We start from the raw sequence: 17,105 nt of genomic DNA on the forward strand, positions 1-17,105 counted from the left end.
ACCACAGTTTGCATGGGGCATGGCCAGTGAGGAAGGACCTGGGTAACAGCATTCATGGGGAGTCTGGTCTCCAAAGTTTCTGTAACCCTGACATTGGGACAGAACGTGTGTTCCTCTCTGGCCTCTTCGAGTTTGCAGCCCAGGTTCGGCTCCACATGATGACAAGAGTACATTCATTTGTCTTCTCTTTCTGGGGAGCAGATGTCTTTTATTCCCACTAGTTAGGTGAACAGATAAGGAAATGGCCTCCAATCAGAATGGGAACTTCTAGGCACAATGGAAGCTCTGGGTCTAGAAAGTCTCTGCTCTTCCTGGTGGCTGTAGATCTATAACAGCTCGACCTTCCAGAATGATCAAAGTCGTAGAGAACCACACGGAGACTTTTATGCCTGTGAATTGCAGCGGCTCCTCCCCTGACCACACAGCCCAGGCTCACAGGGCAGGCTCTGTCCCCAGAGAAGAGGGTAGGTAGAAGAGCCAGACGACAGGAAGGGAACCTGCCTTCACAGAAAGAGTCTTTCACAAGTTCCACAGGAGGAACACTTTGTAGAGAGGAAATAATGCCTATGGAGGACTTTTGGAAAGTTTCACCATGTAAATTCTTTGAGATCACTTCCAGGAAAGATGGATGCCAGTCAAGATATCCAGGATGTGGGGCTGGGGTTGTGGCTCAGCGGTAGAGTGCTTGCCTTGCACCTGTAAGGCACTAGGTTCTATCCTCAGCACATAAAAATAAATAAATAAACAAAATAAAGGTATTGTGTCCATCCACAATTTAAAAAAAAATTAAGGAAAAAAAAGATATCCATGATGTGAGCTCAGGCAGGTGAAAATCATTCCATAACTTCTACGATTTTTCAAGGACTTTAAAAATGGGGGTGGTGGGCTTGCCTCGCACGTGTGAGACCTTGGGTTCAATTCTCAGCACCACATAAAAATAAGTAAGTGAAATAAAGGTATTGTGTCCAACTACAACTAAAAAATAATTATTTAAAAAAATGGGGGTGGTGATAACTCACCCAAGATAAGAGACAATCAAAGGGGAAGGATCCAGGGGACCTGCTCAGAGGACAGTGACAGGAGTTGACTCAGATGCTTGGCAACTACAGGCTGATCACATCCTTATACAGTACCTGGGACTGAAGGGAACACCTCTATCACCTCCCCATTCTGAGCAGGGAGCCCGTGTCTGTTCTCTAAAAGCAATGAGGAAAAACAGCAAAAAATCCTACTTGGGTCCAACCAGTTGAGAAAATCTTAAATGTTTTGTGACTTTTAAGCATCAGCTATTGTCCATTGAATCAGTGAACTATCACATGATAATTTGCAATTTGTGCTTTGCTTTTGCCTGGCATGATTTTAATAAACATTGTAAAGCTGCTCTAGTTTTTCCGGGATAGAAAAACAGATTCTTGACTTGCACAGGGTTACATCTCAATAATCCCATTGTAAATTAAAAATATTGGCAAGTCAAAATTGCATTTACTACACCTGACATACTGAATGTCACAGGTCAGCAACACTGTGGGAGAGTGTCTCACCTTGTCATTGTGTGGCTGACTGGGAGCTGTGGCTTGCTTCCATTGCTCAGCATTGCAAGAGGACCATAATGCATATCACGAGCCCAGGAAAAGGTAAACATTCCAGGGTTGGGGATGTAGCTTGCCTAGGATGCTTGGGGCCCTGAGCTGGATACCCAGCACTATAAGAAATTAAAAAAAAAAAAAATCAACTTTCAATGATTTCTACTGAACGACTCTTGCTTTTGTACCAGCATAAAGTCAAAATATTGTGAGTCAAACCATCTTAAGTTGAGGTGTTTGTAAGGCCCAAGCCTGGACCTCACACTAGCTCTTTCAGGAGCTCCCATGCTTAGAAAGAGTGATGAATGGAGGCCAGTGGAGATCTGTGGATTGGGGCCCATGTTCAAAGGAGAAAAGGGCACTGGAAGGCACTGAGAAGGCTCTGGTGGGACCCTGGTGACAATCTGGCTTGCTTGGATGGGGAAAACTTGTGCTGTGTAGATGGACATGGGCCCTGAGCTTGACGCCTGCTTCACAACTCAGCAGCTATTTGACCTTGGAAAACTGGTGGGGTGTAGGGGGTCATATTCATGTCCTCCAGGAATACCACAAGGACTCAATGATGTAAGGAAATTCCCAGCTCTATTTGGCATGTGGTTGGTGGTACATACCAATGCTCTTCTGTTCCATTACCTTGGGGCCGAGAAGATAGATCCGGGTGGGTCTTCTTCCCAGCAGTGGGAACAACTTACTCAAGTCTTCGGTGTCTGCAGCCCATTGTGCTCAATCTCCAGATATGATGTTCATGGTCTAGGTCACACTCCCTGGCAGTCCCCAGGGCTAGAGAAGCTGCTCTGGCCTCAGGCGCAGGCCCGTGCTGCCAAGTCGCCCCTGGGCATCTCTCCCTGCAGCCCAGCTGGCTTTGATCAGGCCCTCCCTGTCCCTGAGCCACATTTCCCTGTCTTCATTTGTCCTTGTTTATGCTTCCTTGCAAACAAATGTCATGTCTTTCCCACGAGCCTCCTTCTGGCCTGTTTGGTTTTAACCCAGTTTCCTCTACTCAGAGAGCCACGTGCTGCTCTCAACCCCAGAGACTGGTGCCCATTCGGGGTCTTTGGGCTAAAGGACCTGCCTGAGGGCTGGTGTATTTTCCTGGGGATGAAGTGGCCACGAAGCATGCAGGTTTGCAGTATCTTGCTTGTGGGACTATATGCCCCCCACCTCAGTTCCATTAGCATTCAAATACAATTAGAAACAATTCTTTGCTTATTTTCTTACATGTATTAAATAAAAGTTACAGGAATCATTGTTTGAGACTGGGCTCCTGCCCTGGGCCCCAACAGAAAAAGACTGAAAATCAAAATGGAATCATTGATGTTAAAGTTCCATGTCTAGGAAATTAGAAGCAGAAGTAATAATTAAAGTTCCCAAACAGGGTGATTTCAATTGGCACGATAATGAAGTTTTTGGTTTTTTTTTTCTGCCTTAATCCTTAAACAAAAATGTAAGCTGATGTTAACCAATTGGTTATTTCTCTCTTGTTCTGTCTGCCTGACCCTGTTTTACTGGGAAAATAACTTGAAAATGTTATTTAATTTTGAAAATATATGTTAATGACATACATTTTACTTTTTTTTCTGCTTTTTTCAGCCCTTTTCTGTCCCTAAAACCAAACTCTTCTTCTCAGCCCATTTAAATACTTATTCTATTTTATAGAATGAATTGTTGCTTGATTGTAGAATAAAAAATAAAGCCAATTAAAAATTTAAACTAAACTGAAGCTGGGGATGTGGCTCAAGTGGTAGAGCGCTCACCTAGCATGCGTGAGGCACTGGGTTCGATTCTCAGCACCACTAAAAATAAAATAAAGACATTGTGTCCACCTAAAAAAAAATTTTAAAAAATTAAACTAAACTATTGTAATTTTGTCCCTTGACACATGATTATTATAGAAAAATTAGAAAATAAACTAAAGAATGAGGAATCCCCTTTCCATACAGAAATACACAACATTAAGGTTCAGGTATGCCTAATCCCAGACTGTACATGTGTGTGGATGTGTACATATGTGCACATGCACTAGGTTTCACATAATTGGGATTATATAGTATATTTTTCACTCATGACATTGTGAACATATTTTCCATTTCTTTATTAACTATGTGGAATTCCATTGTTTCCGTTTTTCTTTCACCTATTAAACCCAGGAATTCTTCAACCCTACCAACCCTAGCAGACACACAAGCCCCAGAACCACTCACCTGGAGCAACTTTTTTTTTTTCCTTAACTGGAAGTTGAACCCAGGAGTGCTTCACCACTGAGCTACGTCTTCAGCCCTTCTTTTTTTTTTTTTTTTTTTTTATTTTGAGGCAGGTTATTGCTAAGCTGCTAAAGGTTTTGTTAAATTGGTGAAACTGGCCTTGAACTTGTGATCTTCCTGCTCCCATCTCCTGAGTTGCTCGGATAATAGGCATATACCACTGCATGTGGCAGAAGTGGATTTTTTTTTAGTATTTTATTAATTTTGTCTTTAATAACATTTATTTTATGTGACTTATATGATTTTATAGTTTATATGACTTTGATTTTGATAATGGCTATGTTTAACAACTAGCTTGCAAAGTTCTTGAGAGATTTAACCACTGGTTCTCACTAGCTTACGAGCACTAGCTGGTCCCTGCACACCACTAGATGTCCTTTTTGGCTGTGAACACCTTACAAATGCCAAGTACTTTTTCCCTTCTTATGGAGGAATGGTTTGAGCTGGGACACTAACTTTCATTTTTAACATTTGACCAAGGGCTATACCTTAGCCATCTGAGTTATTTTGGCAGTTGTATTTTAAAGTAGTCCATATTAGACTTTCAAGGACTGAGCCTGGGGGTCCCTCTGATGCTCAGGCCACAGAGCTTCCTGCACACATTTCAGTCTGGACAGAGGGCGATGTGGAGAGAGCAGCTTTGTTTCTGGACTCTCATCCTGAGGACTTGAGAGATCAGTTTCCAATTGCTGTTATTCTTGCCTCTTAATTATTCTAGTTTGGCTTTTCTGTGATCTCTTTAATTTTGTTGTGGGTTAGGTGGTGCAGCCTGCAGTGACTGCTCCTTATCGATTACTGATGTTTGTGTCTCCACTGTGGTTCAAGTACGAGCCATTTACATCTATTGTGCTAAGGCAGGCAGATAGTATAAAAATCATCTTCTAGATGGGTCAGTGATATTTCACTGTAATGTCCCATAATCTGTGAAATTGTGCTACATAGTCAATTAAGTGTTATAGCTAATAAAGGAACAATACATTTGCTGAATTATTTTCAGGTTTATTGTAAATAATTTTAAAACTAGAAATTGAACGTTGAGTAATAGGCAGACGCCTACTGTCTTGTCTTGTACATAATAGAAGATTCCTATACGCTGGCCTCCCATCTCTACCATCTTTGTTGAATTTCAGACAGCCAGGGTGAACTGGGATTGACTTCTGAGAAGAGTTCTTGCTATGGGTTGTATATGACCTGAAAGGCCCACATGCCAGAAGTTTGGTGCCACAAAGTATCGGTGTTTAAAGGTGGTGGCTCTATATAAGGTGGTGCCTAGTAGAAAGTGATCAGGTCATGGGAACATCACCCTAGGAAATCACTGTAGTTCTCAAAGGACTGGTTTTGTACTCTCAAGAGGACTAATTGTTACAAAGTGAGACCACCGGGCTGGGGTTGTGGCTCGGAAGTAGGGAGCTCACCTAGAATGCATGAGACTCTGGGTTCGATCCTCAGCACCACATAAAAATAAAATGGGGGTATTGAGTCCACCTACTACTAAAAAAAAAAAAAGTGAGGCCACCATTCCCTGTGCTTGGACTCTTCTGCAGGGAGCTGTTTCCCTTTCCACTTCTCCACCATGATGTGATACAGCCAGCAGGTCCTCACCATATGGCAGCACCATAATGTTTGGATTTTCCGGTCACCAGAATCATGAGCCAAATAGACCTATTTTCTTTATAAAAAACCTAACCTTGGGTATTTTGCTATAGCAATAAAAAGCAGACTAATACAGCTGTCTTTTTCTTATAAAGTGAATCAAAGTTGACTTTCTCCTTCCCACCAACATTGTCAGGGTTCTTCTCTCCTCCCCGTGATGCTGGCTGCTTCAGGTGACATAGGTAGAAGAGGTGGAAGGCATGCTGCTTTGGTCCTTTCTGCTCACTCCCTGTTGCACTATGAATGTTCAAGAGCCCAGTTCTGCCCCCACTGAAACCATTTCTCTTTCCCTTGAGGTCCTCCTGTGAATATGCTGAGTGACTGGAGCAATGAAGGGACATTAGGACCAGACCTCCCTACTAGAGGCAAAGCTCAGGCCTGGGGCATGTATGTGGTGAAGCTAGAAGCTGGTGTCTCAGTCAATGTCTATGCAATCTCACTGCACTGGAGGGGACACAGTGGGCAGCTGACAGGTGTGGCTTGAATGGACTGATTCATGTTCTGGTCCCTATGCTTTGGCCTCAGATTCTTTTCTTGGGAACTCTCTTGTGGGAATTTCATGTAGCCTGATCCACCCTTCCCAGAAGTCCCTCACCCCATCCCTATTAATTACTAGAGAGTCTGGGATCCGCTCAAGGTTTTGGGTAGTGTGCTGGGGAAGGAACAGAGTTGCTGCCCTCCCTTGGGACAACTCTTCCATCCATTAAGCAACCGCATCATCTCTGAAGGATGGCGTGGGAAGAAGCCAATCTTAAGGCAGTTTCTGAAATAACTATTCTAATAGTGAGGATAAAAAATAAATCATTCCAGTTCTGCTCAGGGATAACCTGTGAATGCACATGCTATTTTCTAGCAACTAACACCCATATGCCTTGTATGTGAGCTGAAGTCGCACCAGGGTATGCACAGCATACTTAGAAATTGAGGTAACTCACTGTTGGCCTTTGGGGTCCTCGGTTCTCATCCCCCAAGTCAGAGCCCTGGGCCATGCAGCTGGGAGGCTCATGCAGTAAGACTTAGCAACTGCAGCCTGAGAGCTGTTTCCAGGTGGCCCCTGGCCAGATCATTTTGGACATAGAGAAAGGAAAGGCCCAGCCCTTTCCCTGGAGCTTCCTGTGTGGCTCTCTAAGAACATGCGAAGGGTGTGGTTAGCTGCTGGGATGCTGGAGCTCTGGTCATGTGTGTGTCCAGTGGGATGTCCTGGCTTGGATCACCCTTACAAGAAAGCATGTGTTAGACGCAGATTCTTCTGCCTTCAGCAACCTCCTTAAATATTACAGTCCCACTGAGCCAGAGCTGAGCAGGAGACAGGAGGTCTCTGGACCCCAGGGTGGGGACATAGATGTTCCTGAGGGCTCAGATCCAGGGACTTTCTCTTCCCTGATCTCTGATGACTGAGAAATCCTAGGCTTTTTGTGTGGGTGCCTGGAAATGAAGGTCAAAACCCCAAGACAGTGACAAACAGACCGTGCAAAAGGAATAGCCTGTTATTAAGTTTGAAGGAAAACAAAAGCAGAGCTTCCTTCCCCATTTGCTTGCAGGACCTGAGAAGGAGTTCTTCCCATTACATTTCTTATACGGGGTACTGACTCACTTCTTTTTAAATAGTTACGAGAAACAACAGAAAATGAACTCAAAAGATAATACTTCCCCATTTCAATCCTCAACTTGTCTGATAGCTTCTGGCATTTTCTCTGCAGAATGAACACAAGGATGAGGTCATCCTTAATTCCTCCACTGCCAACGCCCCCCTCCCCCCATCTCCTCCTGCCTACACCTGGCCCCACAGCATCTGGGGCAGCTGCCGACTTCCCTCTCTCCCCTGGGTACTAAGTCTGATTCCAGCAGTACTTTGGGGAGGGCAGCAGGGTAGTCATCCCCACTCAAGGAGTCCTACTTTTAGTGTGAAGAGAAGAACCTCCACCACTTGAAACAGTTACACAGGGCGCAGCCACAGAAATGCCTCAAGCACCGACCCATGCGTCCTGCCTGCGATCTCAGTCTCCGTGGCCAGGAGAACAGGCTATTTCTGGACTCTCCCTGGTGTTGGGATGAATGGTCTGATGCTGCCGGTATCCTGGGTGATGGCACAAACCCATCTCCAATGTTAGAAGCAAAGGAAAGCGAGTGAGATGCGGCGTCTCTGCTTCCTGAAGTGGCTGTGGCTGGTTTGTTTCCTGTTAGCTGCCTTCCTCTCAGAAAAATAGAGGCTGGGAAGAGCAGGATTTGAAAGAAAAGACTGGAAAAGACTCCAGGCCTTCTGGATGAAGTTTAGGGCTCACATGCGATGTGTGCAAGGAGTTGGCCTGGAGTCAGACAGCGCTCCAAGAAAGTGCTGCGTTGGTCCTTTTGGGGTTTTGCACACCACCCCTGTTGGCTACGGCAGTGAAGCAAGGAGATTCCTGGCAAGACCAGAGAACCAGCTGGAAAACTGCAGGCGCTGGGATGGGGGGTAGGGGGTGGGGGTGCGCGGGAACCCTATATGGGTGGTCTCAGCTGAGTAGCATGGAGCAAGCAGAGGGGCTGGGATAGAGGCCTTTTCCATGAGCAGAGGCAGCCCAGAGGCCACATGAGGGTGAAGGATGACTGCACGCCACTAGAGGGGCTTCACTCTCAGCTGTATCCTGGGGAGCAGCCTAGGGGGCAGCTTTGAGAGCAGCTTGGCAAAGCAGCCCTGCCTTCAGGGCTTGAGATGGAAGACCCCCCCCCCCCCCCCCCCCCCCGACCCCGCCATCCTCAACCACACACCTGCACCTCACCTAACCCCTCTGGACCACCTAACTCCCTATCTACAAGGAGGATTAACAGTGCCCACCTGGTTGGGACACTGAGAGGATCAGAAAGATCACATGTAGATTCTAGGGGAAAATTCACTGAATCAAGGGGCTTGGGCAAATGGTGCGGAGACCAGAAAATATAAGGCTAAAGACAAAGACAACCATTTGTAAACCTTGTTGTCTGTTTGGTAAAGTAGTTTCATATAGGGTCAGGCTTAGTACTGCTGAAGTAGATGGACATGCACACCAGACTAAACAGAAAGGTGGTGATGGGAGCCATCGTCCAAGTTGTCCGCAGTGCTCACTGGCCGTTAAGTTTCCCTGACCGGACAAGGGAGGCACACAGAACACAGAGACTAGTCAATGAGCTGTCCTACTAGGGCATATTTAAGTATTATAGTAACAATCAACAGCCATTCAATTATTTTGGCTGCAAAGCAAATTATCCCAAAATCTAGTGCCTAAAAAACACCTTTTACTATGCTCAGTTTCTGTGGATGGGGGAATTCAGGCAGGGCACAGAGGTGGTGGCTTGTCTTTACTCTGTGATGTCCAGGGCCCTAGATGAAATGCGAAAGCTTGGAGGCAGAATCATCTGGAGTCACTTTCACTCACACATCTGGTGGCTAACTGAAACCTGTTGCTTAGAACACCTTCCTGTGGCCTCTTCATGTAATATGAGCTTCCTCACAACATGGTGGATGAGTCGAAAATAGAGTGGAAGCCATATCATCTTTTATGAGCTTCCACCAACAGTCACAAAGCATCACTCCTCTGGATTCTATTGGATGAAGCAGTTACAAAATCCACTCAGGTTCAGAACAAGGGATCCTATCATGTGTAAGGAGAGCATGTAGGATAGAATATACATTGGCGTAGCAATCTTTGGGAAATCCAGACTCCCAGAGCTTCATCTTATCTTTCTCCTCTTCTGAGGTCAATGCTGTTTCCTCGGGTGTGGTTATTTTCAGATGTTCTATGTGCCTTTGCATAATGGACACTATAGAATTTGATTTGGGGCTTTTGTGAAGAAGAATGTCATGTTAATTTTTACATACATAGGACCATCTCTACATTCTCTTGCATCTTGAATTTTCATGTGAAAGGAATTTATCAGTACTTCTTTTTAAAATTATAGAGCAGTATTCCATAATTTGATTATGTTGTAATTTATTTAACGATTTCTCTATTTTGATGAATCTTTGAAATGTTTCCTATTTTCTATTATTAAATGTTGCTGCAGTAAATAATTCCCTAGGTGCTATTTTATGTATGTAGCCCCAAAGTGACTGTTTATCAGGAAAAGGGTGATAGATAAGTGTTTGATGAAAGAATATGCCCACTTGTAATTGTAAAGGGTATCACCACATTTCCTCTCAGAAGGAAAATTACATTGTTAACAATACAGTATAAGAAAATTCATTTTCTTGAATCCTCACCAGAACTTGGTGTTGTCAATCATGTTAACTCTTGCCTATGTTATAGGTGGAAACTGATGTACTGTATATCATGGTTTTTAGAGTTGTAGTTCCCTTATTAAAATTGGATTGAACATCTTCTCATACATTCACCAGCCATCTGCATTTCTTCTCATGGGAATTCCCTGTTCATTTCCTTTACTTGTTTTTCTGTTTAGTCTCACTAAAAGAGAGAGAAATGCAAATTGAAACAGTAAGATATTTTTAAAACAATGAAGTTAAGGAAAATGACCAAGACCCATAATGCTTGTGAAGATTATCATTTTAAGTGGAGAAAATCAACCCTATAATTATAAATGTTAATTTGTATTTTCTTTCTACATATTTTTAATTAAAACACAACATCTGAACCATATGAAACCATTCTAGTTGTTTCACACCAAAGTTAATTTTTTATAATAGTAAATGCAATCTTGTGTATCATTTAATTGGCTGAGCCTTCTTTTCCTCCATACATTTGTTATTGACATTATCCCTTAAAAATTTTAACCTCCCCCAGATAGGTATGGTGGCACATGTCTGTAATCCCAATGATTCTGGAGGTTGAGGCAGGAGGATCTCAAGACCAGCCTCAGCAACTTAGTGAGATCTTGTCCCCCAAAATAAAAAGGAATGGGGATGAAGCTCAGTGGTAACATGTCCCTGGTCTCAACCTCCAGTGCATACTCCCCACCAAGAAAGGGATGGGGGATGTTGCTCAGGGATTCAAACCCAAGTACAAAAAAAGAAAGAGAGAAAGAGAGAGAGAGAGAGAGAGAGAGAGAGAGAAAGAAATTCTAACTTAAAATATTTATTTCTCAATTAACTGTCATATTGTTGATCTTATTTTTGTGTGTGTGCTGTTACACCCTTGTTTTTGTAAGGCAGTTCTCTGTATTTATTTGGCTAGAAAAAATACTTTTAGAGTGCAGTGGTGCATGCCTGTAATCCCTGCAACTGCTGAGGCAGGAGGATCCCAGGTTCAAAGCCAGCCTCAGCAATTTAGCAATGCCCTAAGCAACTTAGGGAGACTGTCTCAAAATAAAACACTAAAGAGTACTGAAAATATGGCTCAGTGGTTAAGCACCCCTGGGTACCAGAAAGAAAAAAGAATGTCTCTTTGTTGTTGCAGGTGTGACTTTTCATCATTCATTGGAGCTCCCTATTTTCCTCCATGCAGGGACCTCACCCTCTGGGCAAGAGAAGGAGGCAGGAAAATGCTGGCTGTGTGGATGATGTTGGTATTGCTTCTGGAATATTAGGATTATTTTCAATCCATCACCTTTTAGGAAATTCTAAATAGAATTGATGGGACTGAGCAGGGGTTGGGAAAGAATTAGCTGCAGAGTAAAATGGTGCTGAGTGCGCTAGAGGAAGTATATTCAAATGTGAGGACATCCTGGAGCTAAGAGACAAGGCGTGCTGGATTTGTGCCAGGCTGACTGTGGCCAAAGCATGGTTTGTGCAAGTGCAGGAGAGGCGAGTCTCAGAGTCCTCCTGGGAGAGAACCAGCATGCCTTGGAGCTGCAGAGATCTGAGGTGCAGAGAGAGCAGCCAGCTCCATGAGGCACGGGATGCCCTTGTCAACCTGATGTGTTGGTTGCTTATTCATCCATTAACTTGACAATTATTTCCAGAGTGTTTGGTAATATGTTAAACATTGCTCTAGATACTAGGAATATAATGGGGGAAAGAAAGGACATCTCTACCTTCTTGGAGCTAGCTTTTAAGGAGGAAGAGACAGATACAGGTAAGTACATGGGACACACACATGAATTATGTATTCCTGAGGGTGGTGACACCATAACAAAAAGCCAGTTAGTCTCAGGCAACAGAGATGGAGAGCTGAAGAGTACGCTTTCCTTTGTGGTATGAGCAGCCTTCTCTGATGGGGTGACATTTCAGCAGAGATGGTCATGAGTGAGCCCCACAGGGAGGCAGGGGAGAGAGCCTAGAAAGACAGGAGGAAAAACAAATACCAGGCCCTGAGCGTGGCAGAGGAGGCCCCCTGGTATGTTTGAGTAGCAGAGAGAATTCTGGAGCTGCAGGAACGGAGCCAGGGTATATATACAGGAGACAGGTGGAGGCTCAGAGGGCCGAGAGCCTAAAGAGGACCAGGTGGGAACTCTGGGCTAGGTAATATAGAGGAGGTGAGATTTTTTTTTCATCCTGTGTCCATGGTGTGAAGTAAGCCCACTTGGATGTGGGGTGATGATGTAGGTATGTGAGCGTGTGTGTCGGTCGAGTGCATCTGGTGTGAGTTTGTGTGTGTGTATGTTTGTGGGGTTAAGTGAATGTGTGTGTCTTTCATATCCAGGTGTGTATGGATGTGTGTGTTAATGCTACTGTATAGAATATTTGTGTGTGTTCAAGCATTTTTAACTTATGTGATCATGCATGTATGTGCACATGTCTATGTGTGTATAAGTGTCTATGTATGTGTTTATATTTCATGTCTTTATATGCATACATGTATGCATCTGTGTTTTGTGTTTGTATCCCTGATAACACACCAGACAGAAAAGGTCTCAGGAGGAAATGAGCTCACACTGGGAAACCTCTCCTATCACCCTGGCTGGGTCTCTGTCCTTGCCATGAGTCATAGAACAGACCCATGTCACTGATGACATCATAGAATATAGTCAGGATCCTAGTGACCGTGAAGAGCCCAGCAGCCACTGGGCTGGGGCCAGCCAGAGGGCTTCAGTACAGCCCAAGCCAACTTTCACCAAACAGCTGGAGCACTGAGACCCTGGGTGCTGATTTCAAATCATGAGACGCTTTTTCATGGACCACAGGGGAGAACAGTCACCCATTGATGGGACCACCCTCAGCGTGACCAGCCTTGAGTCCACAGAAGAGAATATGGAATTGTGCCATCCAGGTGGGTCAAAAGGAAGGGCTGGAGTTGAGCTAGGTATACTCTCTGGGACGGAGACCCAGGGGAAGGCATTAGGGATGTGTTCACCATCAAAATTGATGGTGATGAAGGAGGAAATCAGTCTTTACAGGAGACCTAAGCTGCTATTCAAGTACCCAAGGTGGTTTCAGGAGATATATGTTTGAAAATGTGAAATGTTCACCGTTGTATGTTTATTTTTATGTGTCTTTGAAGAAATAACACGTTAATCCTTTGACTTTAGCAGTGATGTAAAAATTTCTTTATAATAAATTGATTCAAGTTTATCTAGAACATCCATTTGAAAGCTACCAGGATATGTCCTTGGGCAAAGGATGTGTCCTCAGGGTAGCATTTGCTCTGGAGGCCAAGTGGCTCCACGAGTCATTTAAAGTCTCTGTGCCTCAGTTTCCTCATCTGTCAAATGGGAGTTCATAATGATGCAGTTTCTTAGGATTGTTTTGAATATTAAAGGAGTTAAAACATGGCAAGCGCTTATATGGTGATGGATACAGTCAGGGTTCAAGGAGGGATGGGGGAGATGCTCCTCTGGGTAAAACAGAGATATGTCACAAACTGAGAAGGAGAAGGAGTGGTTGAATGGCCAAAGCACTTGCCATTCATTGTTTTTGTACATAGGTTTCACTGAGCTGTTATGTATGTTCAAAAACTTCACAGATTTTAAATGTACAAATTTTAAGCATTGTTACAAGCATACATATGTGTAAGCACCACCTGGATCAAGATACAGAGCATTATAACTCTCAAGGGTTCCCTCATGTACCTTTATGGTCAGGGCCTTCCTCCCCACCCCTTAGTCCTTGCTGCCAGCTCTTGGCAGCCTGTTCTGTTCCTATAAATTTGCCTTTTCTAGAATGTCATCTAAATGGAATCAAAAATTGTGCAGCCTTTTATATCTGGCTTCTTTCATTTAGCGAATGCATTAGAGATTCACCCATATTGTTGCACATATCCATAGTTTATTCATTTTTTTTCCTGGATAGAATTGCATCCTGTGGCTATACAATCTGTTTATTCACCAGATGATGGCTTTGGGGGGCTTATTCAAGTCTTTGGTGATAACATTGCATATAATTACTTGATGCTTACCATCACTGCACACTACAGGCACTCTTGTATCTCCAAGTTATGAGGAAACTGGTAAAGACAGGTTATGGGACCTGCCCTGGGGCCCCCAAAGCCTGTACCGTCCAGAATCTGTGGCTGCTGAAGTAGGTAATATACGAATCCCTTGGAGAGGGCACTGATGAGAATGTCCTTCTGCTTCTCAGGAAACATAAAGAATGAGGAAACATCTCCAGAGCCAGGACCTGCCCTTCCCCATGAGAAGGACGCCCTCTTCACAGCCCGGGCTCGGGGGATGCTGGGCTGGAGCAGCTCTCCATCATCCCAGTCCTCAGATTACCAGTCCTACTCCCAATACCCGTCTTGCTTCTCCTGTATGTGCAACGACCAGGACGCCACCCCGCAGAGCTTGTGTGCCCTCTACACCCGAGTGCAGACAGTACGTGGAGTGGCGGTGGCCTGGGAGACAGAAACTGGCTTCCAGCCGGTCAGCAGGAAGCCCCGCATCCGTGAAGCCGAGTTCATCAAGAGACAGAGGCGGAAAGGCTCTTCCTTTGAGATGGCTTCCAACACTGACCTGCACTGGGAGTTGGAAGCCAGCAAAAACAACTGCTGTCCAGAGACCGACGACGCAGAGCTGCTGGAGCCACTGGAGTGCTGCCTCCAGGACCTGCGGACCCACCCAGACTGGCTGGTCACCACCAACTATGGGCTCCGCTGCTTGGCCTGCTGCCGTGTCTTCCCCTCACTGGAGGCATTGCTGGAGCATGCCCAACATGGCATCCGAGAAGGCTTCAGCTGCCAGATCTTTTTTGAGGAGATGCTGGAGAGGAGGAAGACCCAGGGCCAAGGGCAGGACCAACCGCTGGAGGAAGAGGAACAAAGCCTTTCTAACAGTAGTGAATGTTCCAGGTCCCAGAGCAAGGTGCTTCTTTCACAGCAGGAGGAGGAGGAGGAGAAGCAGCAGCAGCAGCAGCAGCAGCAGTGAGCTGGAGGTGAGGTGCCCACCCCTGCCCTCACCTGCAGCACCTGGGGCTGCTCCTTCCCCAGTCAGCAGGAACAGAGCCACCTGGGCAGGGAGAGAGGACCAGGGTCTTGGAGGAAGAAAGCAATGGAGCTTGGAGCAGCAAGACAGGAGGGGAAGAGGCCCTTCCCCAGGGCACAGCATTTCCACCAGCGTCTGTTTCAAACCTGAATCCAAAGCAGAAGGCTTTGAGCATTCCTGATGGTGGGCACAAGATCAGAAACACAAGTGTGTGACTACAGGGATTTCTATTTTTGCTGGGCATCAGCAGGCCCATGCTTGCTCTATAAGTAGATGTGACTCACAAGCAAGCCAACTGCAAATGAAGCTTCTGCCCTATTTTTTTTTCATTGTTAGGAATCTGTCATATGCCCTAGTTCTATGTCTTATGTTATTGGGATTAAACTTGAATAACTCTAAGAAGGCAGTGACTAATTGAGTGGACCATGTTTTCAGGTCGTACCCATAAGAAGTGGCCATTTCTGTAGGTTATGAACTAGCACACACCTGGGGAGTCAGGTAGCTTTGCAGGATAGACACAAGGCTGGGGAAGTCCTTCTGTGAGTTCATAGGTGTCAACTATATGGGTTTAAATGTTGCCATGAAATTCACTTACACCTTTCAACCCATTTCCCCTGCAGGTGGTGGGGGGGAGGCTGCACTCATTCAATAAAAGCTATCAATTTCCATCCAGTTTGCATTAGATATACCAGCTGCTGGAGCACATACAGGCTGAGCAGCATCCCTTATCTGGAGTGCTTGGTACCGGAAATATTTGGGGTGTGGGATTTTGGGGGGATGGGAGCAAATCTAAATATAAATTTCATTTATGTTTCCATATGCTCCTTATATCTTGAAGGTAATTTTATATAATACTTTTAGTGTGCCTGTTTATTTTTGGGGGTGGGTGGGTACCGGGGATTGAACTCAGAGGCACTCAACCACTAAACCATACCCCCAGCTCTATTTTGTATTTTACTTAGAGATAGGGTCTCAGTGAGTTGCTTACCACCTTGCTTTTGCTGAGGCTGGCTTTGAACTAGCAATCCTCCTGCCTCAGCCTCCTGAGCTGCTGGGATAGCTTGCCTGTTTTAACTGTGACCCATCTAGAGAAGTCAAGTATAGAATTTTCCACTTGTAATGTTATATCAGAGCTCAAAAATTTCAGATTTTGGAGCATTTCAGAGTTCATACTTTGGAGCATTTCAGAGTTCAGATTTTGGGATAAGGGGCTCCACTATACACCAAACTCTATCACTTCCATGACATAAAACAGGCAAAAGGATGGATCACATCGAGGAAGTTGGGGATCCCAGAAGAGGAGCCTCAGATACAAACCATTTGATCAGGAGGCAAAACCTTTCCAGAAGAGGCACTGCTCACAGGACTTGGAGGATAGGTGGTCTAAACTAGGGTAAGGGTTCTCAATGGCAGCTTTGTTGACATGGTAGGCTAAATGTTTTTTAGCTGTCCTCTAACCAATAGCTGTCAGTAGCATTGCCTCTCCTGCAGTTGCAGAAATAAAAAAAAAAAAAATATCTTCAGATACAGCTATCCCCTGATGAGTTAGACCAAACAGGGACCTTAGAGGAGAGAAGACACAGTACATTTTGGGAATTGCCAGGTGCTTTGACCTGGCTGCATGTTCCAGGCATTGTACTAAGCATGGGGAATAAAAAGTGAACAAAGGGGGGAAAAGCAATCCATGTCTGTATGTGGAGCTTATGGCCAGTGGGTGAGGGGAAATATATATATATATATATATATATATATATATATATATATATATATATATATATATATATATATATCTTAAAATAATTATTAAAGTACTTTTTCATGGCCTATAGGGCCCTACAGAACTCAGCCTTTGCCACTCTTTCCACCATCTGTTAGCATTCTCTGCCTCACTGTGCTCCAACCACATAGAATGTTTTCTTTCCCTAACTTATCAAAGCTTTCATACCTTAGAGCCTTTGCGCCTGAATTCTCTCTGAAGTGGAATGCAACCCTTTCCTGTCTTTCCTCGGGCTAACCTTCCGGCTATCTCTTTGCTCACCTCTAAGGTTTCAGCTCTGAGGCTGTCCTCAGTCATGCTGTCTCAGCTTATGCCTCATACTAAGTGCAGCTGGTTTTAAGAAAAAGTGACAATTTCATATTTTAAAAAGCTAACTTTGCAGTGTATGGGTTGGGATGGCAGCTAAAAGGGGAAAGTGAGAAGTAGAGAGATCATTTAGGAGCCTATTGCACAAGTCCAGGCCAGGGAAGGGAATGACTTGGACAAGGCTGGTCACAAGCCAAGAGGGATAGGGATAGGATATTCAAGATCCTGGGAAATTAGAGACCAAAAGACTTGGGGATGGGC

General features: G+C 44.6%; 1 protein-coding gene across 1 annotated transcript; it reads left to right on the forward strand.

The window, feature by feature from the left end:
• Window positions 1–10,835: 10,835 nt before the first annotated feature.
• Window positions 10,836–15,436, forward strand: Fam170b (family with sequence similarity 170 member B). The gene is made up of 2 exons (XM_027947917.2): window positions 10,836–12,615; window positions 13,923–15,436. Exons 1-2 carry the CDS (start codon window positions 12,504–12,506, stop codon window positions 14,702–14,704), a joined length of 894 nt encoding a protein of 297 aa, XP_027803718.2. The 5' UTR covers window positions 10,836–12,503; the 3' UTR covers window positions 14,705–15,436.
• Window positions 15,437–17,105: the final 1,669 nt, after the last annotated feature.

Source organism: Marmota flaviventris, chromosome 4 (assembly GCF_047511675.1).
Source record: "Marmota flaviventris isolate mMarFla1 chromosome 4, mMarFla1.hap1, whole genome shotgun sequence".
NCBI classification, from domain to species: domain Eukaryota; kingdom Metazoa; phylum Chordata; class Mammalia; order Rodentia; family Sciuridae; genus Marmota; species Marmota flaviventris.